We start from the raw sequence: 17316 nt of genomic DNA, 5'->3' as shown, positions 1-17316 counted from the left end.
AAATTTAGTTTAAGAGTCATCCTTATGACTCCCCCATACTCATGTTCTCTTTCTCTTACAGGCGGAGCAACTGAAGTGCGACCACAGCTTCTGTGCAGTGAAGCGCCCGCACTTTTATGGACACACGGCGTGTAGATCCCACGCCCCTTGTGCCAACAAGAAAGGGGATCTAAAGTTCTGGGACCCGCAGAACTGTACGGTCTGCCAGGATCGCCTGGTCGACGCGTTCAACAATCCTCCCTCAGCGGAGGTTAGGGACGCTTCTCGAGAGAAGCTACGCAAATGGGTGCGTGGCTTCCAGAAGAACGCCACTGGAGCGTACCTTGCCACTGAAGACATGAGGGCCTTATTGTTCCCAAAGGCATCCCCAGATTCTGTGGTCCCCAAGGATCAGATCCCCACCGCCCAGATAACGGTGGAACCCGATGTTGTCATGGCCCAGTCCATGCACGAGTGTCTCCTGGATGCCGACAACGAGGAACGTATGTCGGATATTTCGGAGAACACGGAGAGGACCCTCATGGCCCAAGACGCGGACGATGAAGAGGACCAGGTGGATTACACCGAGTCGGAGCAGGAGGTCGCTCCGCCTTCCACCCCCGCCCCTACTCCTACACCGACGGAAGTGTCTCTCCCGTCTACCTCCGGTACCCCGGACCCCATCCCATCCGCCCAGGAGATGTTCCGTATGATAGAAGCCCTTATGGACAAGAAGCTTCAAGTGACACACGAGTACATCAGGTCCATGGGAGGTTCCAAAGAGCTGAAGAAGATTTCGGTTAAGGACCTCCCGATATGCTCGCACGCCAACCCCTGGAGGTATGCTGAGCATATGATCATCGCAACGGGCAGGATCTTCATCAGCGAGAAGATCGGCTCGGTTGCCCTGGAAGAAGTGGAGTTCTTCCCGAGCTTTGAGGCTTACCCGGACTGTTACGTCCGGCTTCGATCCGAACCTGCCTCTAAAGAGGAGACCGAACCAAAGGAGGTGATAGTTTTCGATCTCCAGAAGGCCCAGGCTATGCTAGCCAAAGCTGTTAAAAGTAGGGGCTTTACCTGCTCAATGCTCCCGGCACTGAGCAAGAAGCATCCTACCTACGTCGCACCCGACGACGCAGTCCTTCCCTTTACGGAAAAGGCCTTCGCTGCGTGTCACAAGGCAGTGGAAGAAGGGAAGCCCTGTCCTGCACTGGAGGAGTGCAGACCCTTCTCCATGGTGACTCCCCCCGACGTTCGACACTGGAAGGATATCCAGCATACCTTCGTGGTGGGAAAACTAGATCCTGACGTGGCTGGACGTCAGTTTAATGAAGACCTCCCGAAACTTAATGACCATCTCCTTCGTCGGGAACAAGACACGAAGGAAAGGCTTGCAGCATCCATGTCCCTCCAAGTACAGCTTGACGTCATGGCTGGTGACACCAGAGTCCCCGACCACTACATGGTACTCGCCAAATCGCACATGGCGACTCTGGTAAAGGACCTGTACAATTTCCTGAAGGCTCGGAGAGCCTGTCGTGAATTCGTGTTCTCAGGCGCCACAGTGAGACACGAACCCCGGAGGCTGATTTCCTCCAACATCTGGGGTAAGCACCTCTTTCCCTCCGACCTTGTGAAAGAGATCACCGACAAGGCCGCCACTGAGAATAGGAACCTTCTCAACAAGTGGGGCATGTCGAAAAAGAAGAAATCCTCTCTGGACGATGGCCCTCAACCTAAGAGAAAATCCTCCAAGCCAAAACCCCAGCAACGTCAACAGAGACGGCAGTTTCCGGGACCCGCTACTCCCCAAGTGGCTGCTCAGCCACAACAGACCTTTCAGCTGGTCACCCAACCGGTTTTGTCCCAGTCACCGGTTTTCACTCCTGCCTTTGAGCAACAGACAACTACCTTTCGTCCCAAAGGTAGAGGCTCAAGCAGAGGTGCAGGCAGAGACGCATCTCGCCGTCCCTCCAGAGGCAGAGGAGGAAGGGGAGCTAGCGGCCGAGGCAGTAAGCCCTCGGGACACCAGAAGCAATGAAGTGCTTCCGGTGGGAGGAAGACTCCGCCAATTCCAGGATCGTTGGACCTTCGATCCCTGGGCACACAGCATCGTCACGAAGGGTCTAGGCTGGAGTTGGACTCAACCACCCCCAACCTTCCAGCAATTCTTCCAACAATCAACCCCCCTTCTGGAAGAATATGACCTAGATCTCTTGAACAAGAAGGTGTTTTGCGTCCCCAAGAAAGACTCCGACAAGCTCAGAGTCATTCTAGACTTATCCCCCCTCAACAAGTTCATAGTGAACAACAAGTTCAAGATGCTGACTCTTCAACAGATAAGGACCCTTCTGCCTCGAGGTTCTTACACGGTCTCCATAGACCTGGCGGATGCCTACTGACACGTTCCAATGAACCATCACGCTTCCTCCTACCTAGGATTTCGACTCCAAAGGAAAAGCTACGCCTTCAGGGCCATGCCCTTCGGCCTCAACGTGGCCCCTCGGATCTTCACAAAGCTGGCGGACGCCATAGTACAACAGCTCCGCCTCTGAGACGTCCAGGTGATGGCCTACCTCGACGACTGGCTAGTCTGGGCTCCATCGCCCGAGGATTGTTTAAAATCCTGCAGCAAAGTCACCCAGTTCCTAGAACACCTGGGATTCAAGATAAACGCGAAAAAATCTCGCCTCTCTCCGGCTCAGAAGTTCCAATGGTTAGGAATCCAGTGGAACCTTCAGTCACACCGCCTTTCCATCCCCCACAAGAAAAGGAAGGAAATAGCAGGGTCTGTCAAGCGACTGCTGAAATCCAAACGGATCTCAAGACGCCAGCAGGAACGAGTTCTAGGCTCTCTACAGTTCGCCTCAGTGACAAACCCAGTGCTTCGTGCACAGCTAAAGGATGCCGCGGGAGTCTGGAGACGTTCTGCATCCATCGCTCGAAGAGACCTAAAGAGACGGCTCCCAAACAGGCTTCGGCTTCTCCTCAAGCCGTGGTCGGAAGCGACGGCCCTGAAAAGGTCCATCCCTCTTCAACACCCACCTCCATCACTCAACATCCACACGGACGCTTCGCTGGAGGGTTGGGGAGGTCACTCCCACCAAAAACAGGCTCAAGGCACATGGTCTCCCCTATTCAAGACGTTTCACATCAACATCTTGGAGGCCATGGCGGTCCTTCTAACACTGAAGAAACTCTCCCCGCCTCCCTCGATCCACATTCGTCTAACCCTAGACAACTCGGTGGTAGTTCGATGTCTCAATCGCCAAGGCTCAAGATCGCCCCAGATAAATCAGGTGCTCCTGACAATCTTCCGTCTGGCAGAGAGGAAGAAGTGGCACCTGTCTGCAGTTCACCTACAAGGATTCCGCAATGTGACGGCGGACGCTCTATCCCGGACAAGCCCGATAGAGTCGGAATGGTCTCTAGACGCAAGATCATTCTCCTTCATCTCTCACCAAGTCCCAGAACTTCAGATCGATCTCTTCGCAACGAGCGACAACAATCAACTTCCTCGATATGTGGCCCCGTACGAGGACCCCAAGGCAGAAGCAGTGGACGCCATGTCACTGGACTGGAACAGATGGTTCAAGATCTACCTGTTCCCTCCCACCAACCTTCTGCTGAAAGTCCTCTCCAAGCTGAGAACCTTCAAAGGGACAGCGGCCCTAGTGGCTCCCAAGTGGCCCCGGAGCAATTGGTACCCCCTGGTCCTGGAGCTGCAGCCCACGCTGATCCCTCTCCCGGGCCCAGTTCTCTCCCAGCAAGTACAGAAGTCGACTGTCTTCGCTTCATCATCGAAAATCAAGGACCTTCATCTCATGATTTTCTCTCCCTAGCCGCGAAGAAAAGGTTTGGGATCTCGAAGAAAAGTCTAGACTTCCTCGAGGAATACAAGACCGAATCCACAAGACGGCAATACGAATCATCTTGGAGAAAATGGGTCTCATTTGTCAAGGCAAAAAATCCTACGGAAATCACCATTGATTTTTGCATGTTCTTCTTTATTCACCTTCATGGACAGGGCTTGGCAGCCAACACGATTTCTACTTGCAAATCGGACTTGACTAGACCACTGTTGTATGCCTTCCAGATTGATCTGTCCAGCGACATCTTCAATAAACTGCCGAAAGCATGCGCTCGTCTACGCCCAGCACCCCCACCGAAACCGATCTCCTGGTCTTTGGACAAGGTGCTCCATTTCGCCTCCAACTTGGATAATGATTCATGCCCTCTCAAGGATCTGACTCAGAAAGTTATATTTCTTTTTGCTCTTGCTTCAGGAGCCCGAGTCAGCGAAATAGTGGCATTATCAAGAGAAGAGGGTCATATCCTGTTTACTGACTCAGGAGACCTTACCCTCTTCCCGGATCCGACGTTTCTCGCCAAAAACGAATTACCCACCAAAAGATGGGGCCCTTGGAGAATATGCCCCCTGAAAGAAGATGCCTCTCTATGCCCAGTATAGAGCCTCAAGGTCTATCTTCGCAGAACTTCGGACTTTGGTGGAGGCCAACTCTTCAAAGGAGAAACATCGGGCAGCGACCTGTCACTGAAACAACTAAGAGCAAAAATCACCTACTTCATTCGCAGAGCGGATCCTGACAGTACACCCGCCGGTCACGATCCTAGAAAAGTTGCATCGTCTCTGAATTTCTTTTAGAATATGGATTTCGAAAGCCTTAAGAGCTTCACAGGCTGGAAATCCTCGCGTGTTTTCTTCAAACATTATGCGAAACAAGTGCACGAAGTCAAACATTTTGTGGTAGCCGCAGGTAGTGTTATGAAACCTGCACCTAACTCTGCATAGAACAGTGAGTTACTTGGGACTCTAACTCTTCGGGTGCCTATGTTGACCCTCGAGTGATACGTAGTGATGTCGAAAACACTTAGTGCTTTTCATATAACTGTTCTTATCCCAGGTGAAATGTCATAGTCGTCACACGAGTGCCGCATGCCTAGAGCATGATGTGTTTTATTTTAAAGACTGACGTTCCTCGAGAACGAGTGCCTACTAATAAATTTGAATTTCTCTTTCAGATTCAAGAGCAAGTCTTTCATTACTATGTACATTATAATTTATTGTAAATTAACTTTACATATCTTGCAATTCATTAATATTCTCTGCAATTGTGAAATAAAATTTTTATTTTATTACTTGTGCGTCTCAATCCGCTCCTACTTATTCTATGAAATACAAGTCTGTCATAGTTTTATTATCCCCTTCCTCTTATGGTTGATGAAGATACTAAGGTCTCAACCCTTATTATATATTCACCTGTGCAATGTAATATTCCAACACGAATACTTACTCTCTTCATACCTTTGAGACCGGACAATTCTCCATTAACATACAGTGCCTAACCACCACTTGTCTGCCTTTGAGAATGTTCCTATATGAATGCCAACCATTCAGTCTTGTCTCCAAGTTCTTCAAGTTCTTCTAGCAAGGTGAGTAGCCCTTCAATAACCACTTTGATCTCGGCATGGCCCGTGGGAACTTCACTGCCAGGGGGGCAGGAAGGTCTCTTCCCTACGGTTCTTCTATTAAGATTACTATGCTACTCTGTTCAAAGCCCTCGGCACTTACTCAAATAGGGGAAAATCTACCACGATACATTGATTCTCTGGTATTCTTCCATCAGGACGCCATGGCTTGAGCCCAAAAAACGGATTTTGAGCGAAGCGAAAAATCTATTTTTGGGTGAGATAGCCATGGCGTCCTGATGGACCCTCCCTGCTACTTCGTCCAGTTTTTCAGGTCCCACCCTGCTCTGCTGTATCATGGCGATCGGCAAGCAACTGGCTTCAGGATGAGGACGGACGTGACGTCATTTAGCAATGGCGCCCGTTTGTTTACGTCTCGAGTACCAAAAGTAGCCACGAACGAGATTAGCTGTGGAACGGCTCCCCAGCTATTCTCCGCCCCTACACACCGAAGTGTTAACTCTGTTTGGGGTGTAGATAGCTATGTGGCGCGTTAATACATGCGTCCCCTGTTGATATACGATGTCTTAAAAGGGAAACCTTTAGGATACTCGCTCCAGAAGTTAGAATTCTGTGATAACCTGTGGTTAAATTCTCTGGGAATATTTAGTAGTGATATACCCAAGGAAGCTACCAAAAAGGAACCTTCCATCAGGACGCCATGGCTATCTCACCCAAAAATAGATTTTTCGCTTCGCTCAAAATCCGTTTTATAATCAAGCACCACAGAGCTAAAAACTATAAAATATCGCGCATCGGAGGAGTTATTTGATCCGAAAATTGACAAGGCAGGATTGATCAGCTGATTTGAATATAAACAATGCATATTATAATTCGCTATGTTTTTAATTATAAATACGATACTAAAATACGAATATTACATGCATTATTATTGGATACAGCTAAGTGAAACACCAGGGAGAGAGTAGGAAGAAACAATTTGACAGACGAGAAAATGGGGAGGCGGTAGCGTGCGTGCGTGCGTTCAGATTGTCCGGGCCTTGTGGTGGCACATTCCCTCTGCCAAATCTATGCTCAATCAAATAAATTAGCAAAATTAACGAATTTGGGAATTGAGAGAAGGAATGAAAAATAGGAATGGGAATACTTGGAATGAGGGATAAGAAAGGCGTTTAGAATAATTAATAAGATGAAAATGACGAATGAATGCAGAAAAAAGAGATGAATAAAATCGCAAATAGTAAAGAGAATCAAAAGAGTTGGAACGGTACTTGATATGTGTGGGAGGGCTAAGTAAATGTATGAAAGGAATTTGGTAAAAGGATTAAGGATATAATAATAATAAGTGAAATACAATAATAATGTGAATGAGATATCATGCTAATATGCATGATAGGTTATACCAGTGAGGTGATTTTGTGAAAGGGAATGGTCATATCAGTGGGATAATATCTGAAAGTAAATATAGATTGACGACAGACTAGGCAGATTTGATCAGCTGATTTGAATGTAAACAATGCATGATATGTGTTTAATTATAAATTCGATAATAAGATGTGAATAGTACATCCATTATTAGTGGATACAGTTAAGTGAAACACCAATTTAATCAAAATCCGGTTTATTTCAAATATAGCTGTAATTTTTTACCACAGTAATTGAATACACACTGTACAGAGAGTTAGGATAGTGGTGCGCAGCGTTCCCAGTGTAAAGGAGCGCGGGCTATTTGAATCATTGCTCAGTTTGAATTTTATGGCAATTTTTATGAGAATTTTCATTTAATAGGTATTGCATTGTTCTTAGCCAACCCCAATGCTGTTGCCAACTATTAGAAATCAAATTCTTAATGTTGGGTAAACAAATAACCCCTTTTTTTTCTTCTTTTGCCTCCTTGGCCGCGAAAAACCAAAACTGCGAATAAACCGCGATTAACGAGGTCTGACTGTATACTACCCATTAAGATAATTATAAAGAAAATAATAACAAGAGCAATCAGACATTTCTGACTTCCACCCAGGGTTAATGGAGTCGTTAATGGCCTAAGATCTATCTGTGGTGGAAATTTTGTCAAAATCTGTCAATTTGTTTTGACGTTATCAACAAAATGGTGTTAAAGGCAAATTTGAATAAGGATCATCTTCAAAATTTAATGGGGTCACTCATGACCTAAGATCTATCGGTAGAGAAAATGTTTTTCAAATACAGCAAGTAATTTTGAAGTAATCCTGTCCACAGACAGACAGACAGACACAGATAGAAAATTGCAAATTCAGATTTTGAATCCAGATCCAGAACCGGGTCACCTTCATAAATTAATGGAGTTGTCTATGGCCTAAGATCTATCAGTGGTGGAAATTTCATCAAAATCCGTCAATTTGTTTAGACGTTTGCTTTAAAATGGCAAAAAATGCAAATCCGGATCTGGATCATCTCCAAATTTTAATAGGGTCGTCCATGACCTAAGCTCTATAATTATGTGGTAAAATTTTCTTCAAAATCCGTCGAATAGTTTTGACGTAATCCTGTCCACAGGCAGACAGAAACACAGACTAATAAATAAATACATACTCTGATTCTATTTCATAACCTCCTTAGTGGACGTAATAATAATAATAGTAAAACAGCAATGAAAAAACGAACAAATAAATAGATTTATTGCCAACACATACAAAATCTTTGATGCTAAGTGCATTATATTATATCATACCCATACAGTATAAAGATATTACCAATGGAAAATGATTAATACACGTTCTAAATACATACAGTTTATGTTTTATAAAATAATATAAAATGCTTAAGAAAAAATACTGTAATATTTGATCATTGATATGAATATATTCTAATATACTCCCTCTACATGAAATAAAGATGATATTTGTAGAATTATTCATTCTTTTTCTGTCATAAGCTTGGACCATTTTCTTTTGCATAAAGTTATGTCATTTCAGGTTGAAAAATAATGAAGATAGAGTTTTTAAAAAATTTCTGATATTCTGATATTTTTCTTATTTTTAAACCAAAATTTGTACTTTTACTCCCCCAGCCACTCCCAAAACAGCTATTAAAAATATCAAAATATGATACAGTAATCCATTTGATATTGAGGACATTGTGTGTCAGGGGAGGATAATAGCAAAAAATCAGTGAAGTACATAAAAAATTAAAAAAATTGAAGTAATTTGTATTTTTCCTAATACAAACCTGGAGCTATTTGTAGGGGATAATAATTTCGGCGTAGCTGAAATACGAGTCAAGATTTTAGCAAGGATAACTACCCATATCGCTAGTTAGCGGGAGGGGTGGGGGTAGCCGGGTACCACCCTTACACACCTGGGCTTGAGCACACACTGTTTCTGACAGGACTTTCTAGGGGGCAGGGCTGGTGGGCCAATTTGTATAAATAAATTTAGCCCCAGGTATGTATCTTTAGGAAAAATAAAAATTACATCCAAATTATATTATTTGTTCCGTCACTCAATACAAACCCTACACTATTTATAGGAGATGACTCACCTCTTAGGAGAGAGAAAGTCCATGCCAACTGGCTCTTGGCATTTGACCCGGGGTTCTAGGGGCCTGCCCAAGCAGTGTGTTTGTGACACTAGCAATATGGCTGGTCTAGTAATAGGATCTTGAGTCATAGGAATCTGGGAGTGCTAAGACTTTACCTAATGACCCCCTCGCTACAGGTATTGGGGATGCAACAAGTATTATTTTTATGCTTACATTACACAAGGGAAATGGATCTTACCTGCAGAGAGGTGAGATCAGCTGTGCTGATACCCCAAGAGAGGGGGAAGGTGAAGGAAAGAAAGAAGCCAGTCATTCTATTAATTCACCCCAGACTAACCCGGGTAACCTCAGCCCTAAACTCTCTGCTACTTGTCCATCAAGAAGTTTGAGGCGTTTATATCACGTTGTACAGCCACCATAGGACCAATGGAAAACGTATCCATGTTCCTGTGGGTTAAGTCTTGCAGGTAGTGGGCAGTGAAGGTTGCCTGATGCTTCCACACGCCCCCTGGGAGTACCTACACCAAAGATTGGTTTTCTTGAATGCCAGGGACGATGAAATGCCCCTGACGTCATGAGCTCTGGGTAGTCGTTGTGGAGGAGGGTCAGGATTAAGTCCAAGGTCAATGACCTTGCGAATCCAAGACGAGATGGTATTCTTCGTGACCCTCCTCTTGACCTTCCCCGTGCTGACAAAGTGAGGACACACAGGGGCGAGCTGCTGCTGTTCTTTTTAAGTAACACCTCACACTCCTCACTGGACAAAGTACCAGTTGGTCTGGATCTTTGGTTACTGAACGAAAACTCTCGATCCTTAAGAGTCCGAATGTAGGATACGCTACCCCCTGATTTTGAGTCTTAGCAATAAACTCAGGGACGAAGATGAGAATTGTCTCTTATTGTCCCCTTAAATGGGAGATGTCGTATAATAGACCATACACTTCACTTACTCTTTTGGCAGAAGCCAAAGGGAGTAAGACCACCATCTTCAGAGCATGGTGGCTATCTGTTGCCTGATGAAATGGTTCATAGGGAGGGACCTTCAGAGACTGAAGGACCCAAACCACGTTCCATGGAGGAGGTCTAACTTCTGACTGGGGACAAGTAATCTCATAACTTCATATGAGTAGAGAAAGTCCCAATGAAAAGGAAGTATCTAATCCCTTCAGTTTGACTGTCGATACTGAGAGAGGCATTTCTTCCCAAAGGTATACAAGAAACCTTTATGGGTGAAGAGATGCTGGACAGTCTCCAGGCGTGAAGCCGAAGGGAAACTACAGCTTTGTGGAAAATATTGGCATGTGGTTGTTTGAGTAGGTCGTGTCGTGGAGGAAGTTCCCTCCGAAGCTCCGTCAGGAGCTGCAGAAGGTCCAGGAACCACTCTGCTTGATGCCATAGTGGAGCAATTAGTCATTGACAAATTCTCGCTTATCACTACTTGATTGAGGACTTTCTCATCAGACAAAAAGCGTACACATCTATATTGTCCTACCGTTGCTGGAATGCATCTTGCTATAGAGCCTAGGAGTCTGGGATTAGAGAGCAGTAGAGCAGGAGCCTAAAGTTCAGGGCCATGGCGAAAAGATCCACAGTCGGGGGGCCCCACAAAGTCAAGTCTGTTGGCTAATAGATGATTCAAAGACCACTCAGAGCCCACTATCTGAGTTGCTCTGCTCAGAGTGTCTGCAAGTACATTCGTCTCTTTTGGAATGCAGAAAGCAGGTAGGGACACTGAGTTGTGTTCTGCCCATCTGAGTATTTCTACTGCTAGATGATACAGGGGTTGTGGAAAGGTACTGCCTTGCTTGTTTAGACAGGCTACTACTGTGGTGTTGACACTCATCAAGACCATGGAGTGCTTCACCAGGAACTGGTGAAACTGTTGGAGGGCAAGGAAGGGTACCCTCATCTCTAAGATATTTATATGCTGGTACCTTTCTGATTTGGACCACAGGCTAGAGATAGTGTGGTGCAGCATGTGGCCCCCCCAGCCATCTTTTGATGCATCTGAAAAGAGCATCAGTTCCAGGGGAGGGACGAGAAGGTCAACCCCTTTGCAGAAGCTTCTTGCCTGCCAACCACCATCTGAGGTCCATTCGTACCTCTGACCATAGAAAAACTAGGGTGTCCGGGAATTGGAGGCCTGATTCCACTGGGACTTGAGGCACCACTGAAAGGATTTTATCCTGAGGTGCTCGTTGGGTACTAGATGGGCGAGAGATACTATGTGGCCTAGGAGACATAGCCAGCTCTGGGCTGGAATCACTTCTTGTCTGAGGAAGGGCTCTGCTACCTTCCTTAGCCTCTGAATTCTTTCATCTTTTGGAAATGCTTTGTGCCGTTTGGTGTCTATACCAGTCTTTGAGAGGGGAGCAGTTATGACTTCTCGAGGTTTAGCATGATCCCAAGATCTTGGAAAAGCCTGAAAAGTCTGTCTCAGTGATACAGAAGGGTCACCATTGAGTCTGCTAGAATCAGCCAGTTGTCCAGATATCTTACGAGACGTATGCCAATCCTGTGAGCCCAAGATGAAACTAGGCTGAACACTCTCGTAAAGACCTGGGGTGCCATTAAAAGAACAAAACACAACATCTTGAACTGGTATTGTTTCTGGTTGAACATGATTCTTGGACATTTCCTTGAAGATAGATAGATTGGGATCTGGAAGTATGCGTCTTTGGATCCAGTGAACAAATGAAGTCCTGCGGTCTTATTGCTTGTCTGACCCTGTCGACTGTCTCCATCTTGAATGGGGTTTGACTGACAAACCTGTTCAAGGCCAAGAGATCAATGACTGATCTCCAGTCTCCAGACACCTTTTTTCACAAGAGTCGACTGAAGAAGCCAGGAGACCCATTGAGGACCTCTTGGAGAGCATCCTTCTCCATGGACAGGACATCAGCACAAAGGGCCAGCTCTTTTGCGGATCCCTTTGCATAGGAGCTTACGGGGACTAGATCACGAGTTGGTGGAAGGAAAAATCGAATGAACAGGATGCAATACCCTGAATGAATCACCTCAATCAACCACATTAGACCCCGAGCTGCAGCCACCTTTGCCAGTGGCTTTGCAGTCATCCCCTCACAGGTGGACATGTTGAAGGACTGCCCTTAATACCTTTCCCTCCACAGGAGGACTTTGAACCTTTACAGTTGCCTTGAAAGGACTTCTTAAGATACACTTCAGCCCTGCTGTTTTTGGCCCCTAGCCCTATTTGTTGCTGGTTTGGAAGAGGGTTGTTTCTTTCTGTGGTGGAGGTTGAAAGGGTCATAATGTTAGTGCCCTTTGGAGGAGGAGGTGCTGGTTGGACTTCCTCCATCTCTCCGCCATCCACTCGACATCTCCCGGGTCGAGGAGTGCACTCCCCTCGAAAGAGGAGTTTCTCAGCCTAGAAACCTCGGCCTGTGAGAGCTGCCGATGAAACCTCTTGATGATCTGAGTTCCATCTCTTAAAGATGGTATGCACCCATAAGTTAACAACCTGATGGGGGAGGAACTTGATCGTCCTAGTGCCGGACAAGAGGAAGGTCTTCATCGACTTCCTTGTGGACTCAAAGCCAATGACGAGGAACAGACAACGATACCGGATCTCATAGAGAAAATGGGGGAATTTCTTCTTGGAACTGATTGCACACCTTATGGATTCACCTACATGAAGGAATGTATCCAAAAGCACTTTGGTCAGGATATCAGCATCGTAGAAATAAATGGTAAAGAGAATGTTGTGACCTTTCGCCACAGGGCCTCTGTGATCATTAACAAATTCCATCAAAGGCCAAAGGAGACAACATCTCAAGCTGAGAAGATAATTAAGATAGCAGCAAAACTGATCAAAAGTGATGTGAAATCCGTACAACAGTCAAATAGATATGTACCCATGTACAACTGAAATGTCCTCAACAGAGGAAACCATGTCGTTCCTATCTGAATCACTAAAAATCCTTCTTCAAACACTCTTTGTGGGCCGAGATGCTGATAGAAAAGTTGGTTCTCTAGGGCAAGCTATCATGCAGGCAATTTGGCCCCGATTGCTGCTGGCACCCTTACAGATAGGACTGGGTGTACAGATGCACCATCATTTTGCATCAAAGTTTTTGATCGGCACTTTTCATGCCCACAGATATTGCAGTTTTTATTGTGAGATACAAAGGTATGAACGGAGTGCAGCAGCTGTACTAGTGACAGACGTACCAAATTACCGGCCAGAGCAGGTCACCCAATATATGGTGGACCATGTCGATAGATGCCCTCAACACATTCCACGGGATGGGAATGATTGCGTCTGTCACTCCAGGTACCCGGAACATCAACAAGAGTCCCACGTGCGTCTGTGACACTAAAGGATGTTGTAGCTGTGGGCCGAATAAACATCCAACATCTGACATCACCTTGCGATAGGCTAGATACTCTGAGGTATGAGGTTCTACAAGATGAGATGGAAAAGGACAGATCTACCAACCTTGACCTCCGCTGGAAGCTGTCCCTCACATTGCGCTCACGACAACCAGCATGGTCTGGCATGATGCAAGCTGTGCACACTGGTGTACATCCAGGTCAATCTACAGTCTTCCTGCTTCCCATGATCGACATGAACATTAGTGCTCCAACTTTATCTATTCACCTGACATTTCTATCTGAGCATGCCAATAGTACAACGCAAAGGTCATCATCACATTTGACCAACCACTTTGGTGGAAGGCGCTTACCATCATGGAAAGTCAATCAGAGGGCAGTGACTTACGTAAGATTGTACTGCGCATGGGGGCTTCCACACGCTGATGAGCTTCTTGGGGAGTATTAGGAATATCATGTCAGGATCTGGACTGCACTCTGTTCTGGAATTGGTGTATGCAGAGAACACTGTAACGCACATGCTGTCTGGCAAGGCATATGATCAAGCTATCTGTGGGCATCTCTTGGTTGATGCAGCACTGAACACTCTCCTCGCAGAAAGGATACTTGGTACGCTAGTGCCTACTTGTTCGCAGGCTAAGGATGATGGTCCTCAGGGCACTGTAGGAGATGACGAACCAAGTGAAGACGAGATAATGCAAAGCATAGATGGTGCACAGGCAGCCATGGATCCACATGATACCGGGTCAGGGTCGCAAAGTCTGGGAGTTGGACCAATTGACCTGTGTGAGTTGCGAAACATGTATGATTCATTGATGAAGGGCGAGTGTTCCACTGAAGATGTCCTTTCAGCCCCATTTCTGGACTCTGTTCGTGACATCATGAATGTTGCCTCATAATCGATGAAGGATCTGCATATTGCACAGCTATGGCTGCAATACATGGACATGTGTGACATACTGAGGGCATTCCTGAGGTCGGAACGCACTGGTGACTGGCGTCTGCACGTGCACGCTTTGCACTAAATGTTGCTCTACCTGGCAGCTGCAGGCCACAATCTCTACACCATATCTATTTACGTCTACCTGCATGACTGGCACAACTGTCTATTCAACATCCCGAGGTCCCCCACCAGTTCCAGAATGGATATCACGTAGTGCGGCGCTCGGATTGGTACTGGGCCGGCTTGTTCCACAGATCTTCTGATCGAGCAAGTGCTCATGAGAAGTGTGAAAACCACAGGGGAACTGACAATGGGTCATGGCACGAGCAAGTCGCAAAGGATCACGGGGCTGCTGTCCACCCTCATATGTGCAGAGGTCAACATGGCCTTAAAAGACTAAATATCAGTGCAGTATGGGACCAGTGACCAGCACAAAGAACAAAGAATAGCTCGATAAGCATGGGACACAGATGACATGCACAAACTCATTGGCTACCTGTCATCAAAGGATCCCTTTAGAAACGATCCAACTCTCCAAAGCATTGACACTGGCATCACAGCTGGAGATTCAGTTAATGCTGACCAAGCAGCGTCAGTGGGCAGGAAGATCTCAGATGGAATGGTTGGTCAAAAGGTTCTTGATCATACGTTCAAGAAAAAAAATCAGGTTGTGACCTTAGACACATGTTCATCAGTGAAAAATGGCGAAGAATCTGTTCTGATAGATCCACAACTGTTGTTCTAACGTCTGAGTACGGCAGGATCACGCTGTGATGACCTTACTAATGTCTTCAAACATGAACTATGCAGTTACCCACCAGCACTGTTTCAGACCATTGACATCCTGCTTGAGGCTGACAAGCCAGCGCTAGCCGAGGCCATTTGGAGACAACCCCCCCTTGCCGTTCGCAACACAGTGCTGCCACAGAATGTGCAATATGTTCTGGATGGTGGGGCATTGCTACACAGAATTCCTTGGAATTTTGGCGAAACCTATGAAGGAATCTCCAGTCACTACATACGATATGTTGGAGACAGGTATGATAACGCTGTCATAGTGTTTGATGGATATTTGAGCGCACCCTCCACCAAAGATGTAGCACACAGCAGGCGCGTTCGATCTCACAGTGGTCCCCTTGTCAACTTCACAAAGGAAATGGTACGTACTATGAAGAAAGATGACTTCCTTGCCAACAAAACAAAAAAACAAAGCTTCATCAATCTACTGAGTGATGACATTCAAAGGCGGCACAACGATGTTCTTCATGCCAGGGCAGATGCAGATGTCCTCAAAGTGGAGTCAGCCATTGCATGTGCAAACACCAAGGACACTGTGGTAGTAGGCGATGACACCGATCTTCTTGTTCTCTTATGTTGTCGTGCAGGTCACACATAACACAACCTGTTCTTCCGACCTGAGCCTAAGCTGACGTCAAGAAGGCAAGCAAGATGTTAGAATATCGAGCAAGTGCAAAAGACACTTGGATGCCATGTGTGTGACAAGCTTCTTGTGGCACATGGACTCCTGGGTTGATACCACGTCAAGACTGTCCTCAATTGGCAAAGCAGCAGCTTTGAAGAGGCTGAACTCTAGTGCGTATTTCTCTGGGGTTTTGGCAACGTTCAATGCTCCTGGAGCGTTGAAAGAGGAGTCATGACAGCTGGAGAGAATACCCTGGTTTTCTTGTACGATGGCCAGCCAGGGGAAACACTGGACATACTGAGGCTTCAACGCTTCTGCCAGAAGGTTTCAACAAGCAATGTCAGAGTTGAGCCTCGTACCCTGGCCCCTACATCAGCATCTGCAAAGCAACATTGCCTACGGGTGTATGTTCAGGTTCAGCAGTTGCAAGGAGTTGGCATGGATGCCAATGGTTGGGGATGGGCTATCCGTGACGAGAAAATGGTTCCTGTTATGACCGAGATGAAGCCTGCTCCAGATTACCTGCTAGATGCCATCCACTAAGGCTGCAATACAGACTGCAGCACCCGACGTTGCAGTTGTCGCAAATACAACCAGGAATGCTCTTCCGCCTGCAGTGAATGCAAAGGACTTCACTGTTCTAATGTTACCTTGCCTGAACCAGAAATTGATCCAGAAGAAGAATGCGCTCTTACTGGTCCTAAATATGAATAAACATCTGTCAATGTGGTCAGGTACATGGAGATGTCTTGGCAACATGATTAGACTTGACTCTCAGTTCATTCAACTCTTGATCCTTGGCCATGGTCATCTTAACTAAGCTAAGGTAAATGCCAGTGTTGTAATGTAATATGTATACAGTTGTTTGTCTAGAATATACACTGAAAATTTTATGCAGATTTTCTCTTAAAACTCTCTCTTAACGATTGTAAAATTTGGGAATGTTCCAATGCTTCGATTTCCCTTGATTTTTAGTATGTCATTCTCCACTAAATTTGCCATTGAAAAATGCATGCTTCATTACTATTGCAATTTGTGGTGGGTTCGACCCAAAAATGGCATAAAATGACTGGCCTTAAATCTATAGATATTGGGGGTGACAGTGGGGGACTGGAGATGACAGGATATTTGCATTTGACTGTACAGTAAAATATAGAATAGCACTGCATATATTAAGACAACATTTATAAAAGGACATCAAAGTAAGAAGGCAACTTTCTTTATCTTTCTATCTACAGTATCTCACAAACTTACTTTTCAGTACATGTACATGGATTTGCTTTAGATGACAGTACAGTAATAGTACAGCCTAATAAGAAAGAAACATATACTCACTAAGTCTTTGAAATTTTTACCCCCAGAAGGTGGCTTTGGGCTGAGACCTGCTTTCTTAGAACGGCCGTGTGGATTTTCTGATTTTGCTGGCCATGTAGGAAACATCGCAGGATCAACAGGTGCAGGGGCTTCCTTTTTAAAATAATCATGATACAGAGCATTTTGACAAGTAATTCTCTTACCAGGATTGTAAGTCAAAAACCTAGAAAAAATAAAGAAAAACTATTAATGACATAAGTACTGTACAGATATGTCGGAAGCAAACTAAATATAACTCACAAATAAATTGTTCCATATAACTTTAGCGCACACA

General features: G+C 45.7%; 1 protein-coding gene across 4 annotated transcripts in view; it reads right to left on the bottom strand.

The window, feature by feature from the left end:
* Pitslre (cyclin dependent kinase 11B pitslre) overlaps positions 1-17316 on the bottom strand; it is a 769596-nt gene that overhangs the window by 13018 nt on the left and 739262 nt on the right. For all 4 annotated transcript variants that reach the window (XM_068357118.1, XM_068357131.1, XM_068357124.1 and 1 more), the window contains one exon: positions 17004-17205. In XM_068357118.1, the coding sequence (XP_068213219.1) occupies positions 17004-17205 (202 nt within the window). The remainder of the gene's footprint in view (positions 1-17003; positions 17206-17316) is intronic.

This window comes from Palaemon carinicauda, chromosome 2 (assembly GCF_036898095.1).
Source record: "Palaemon carinicauda isolate YSFRI2023 chromosome 2, ASM3689809v2, whole genome shotgun sequence".
NCBI lineage: Eukaryota > Metazoa > Arthropoda > Malacostraca > Decapoda > Palaemonidae > Palaemon > Palaemon carinicauda.
This window is presented reverse-complemented; position numbering and strand designations above follow the sequence as displayed.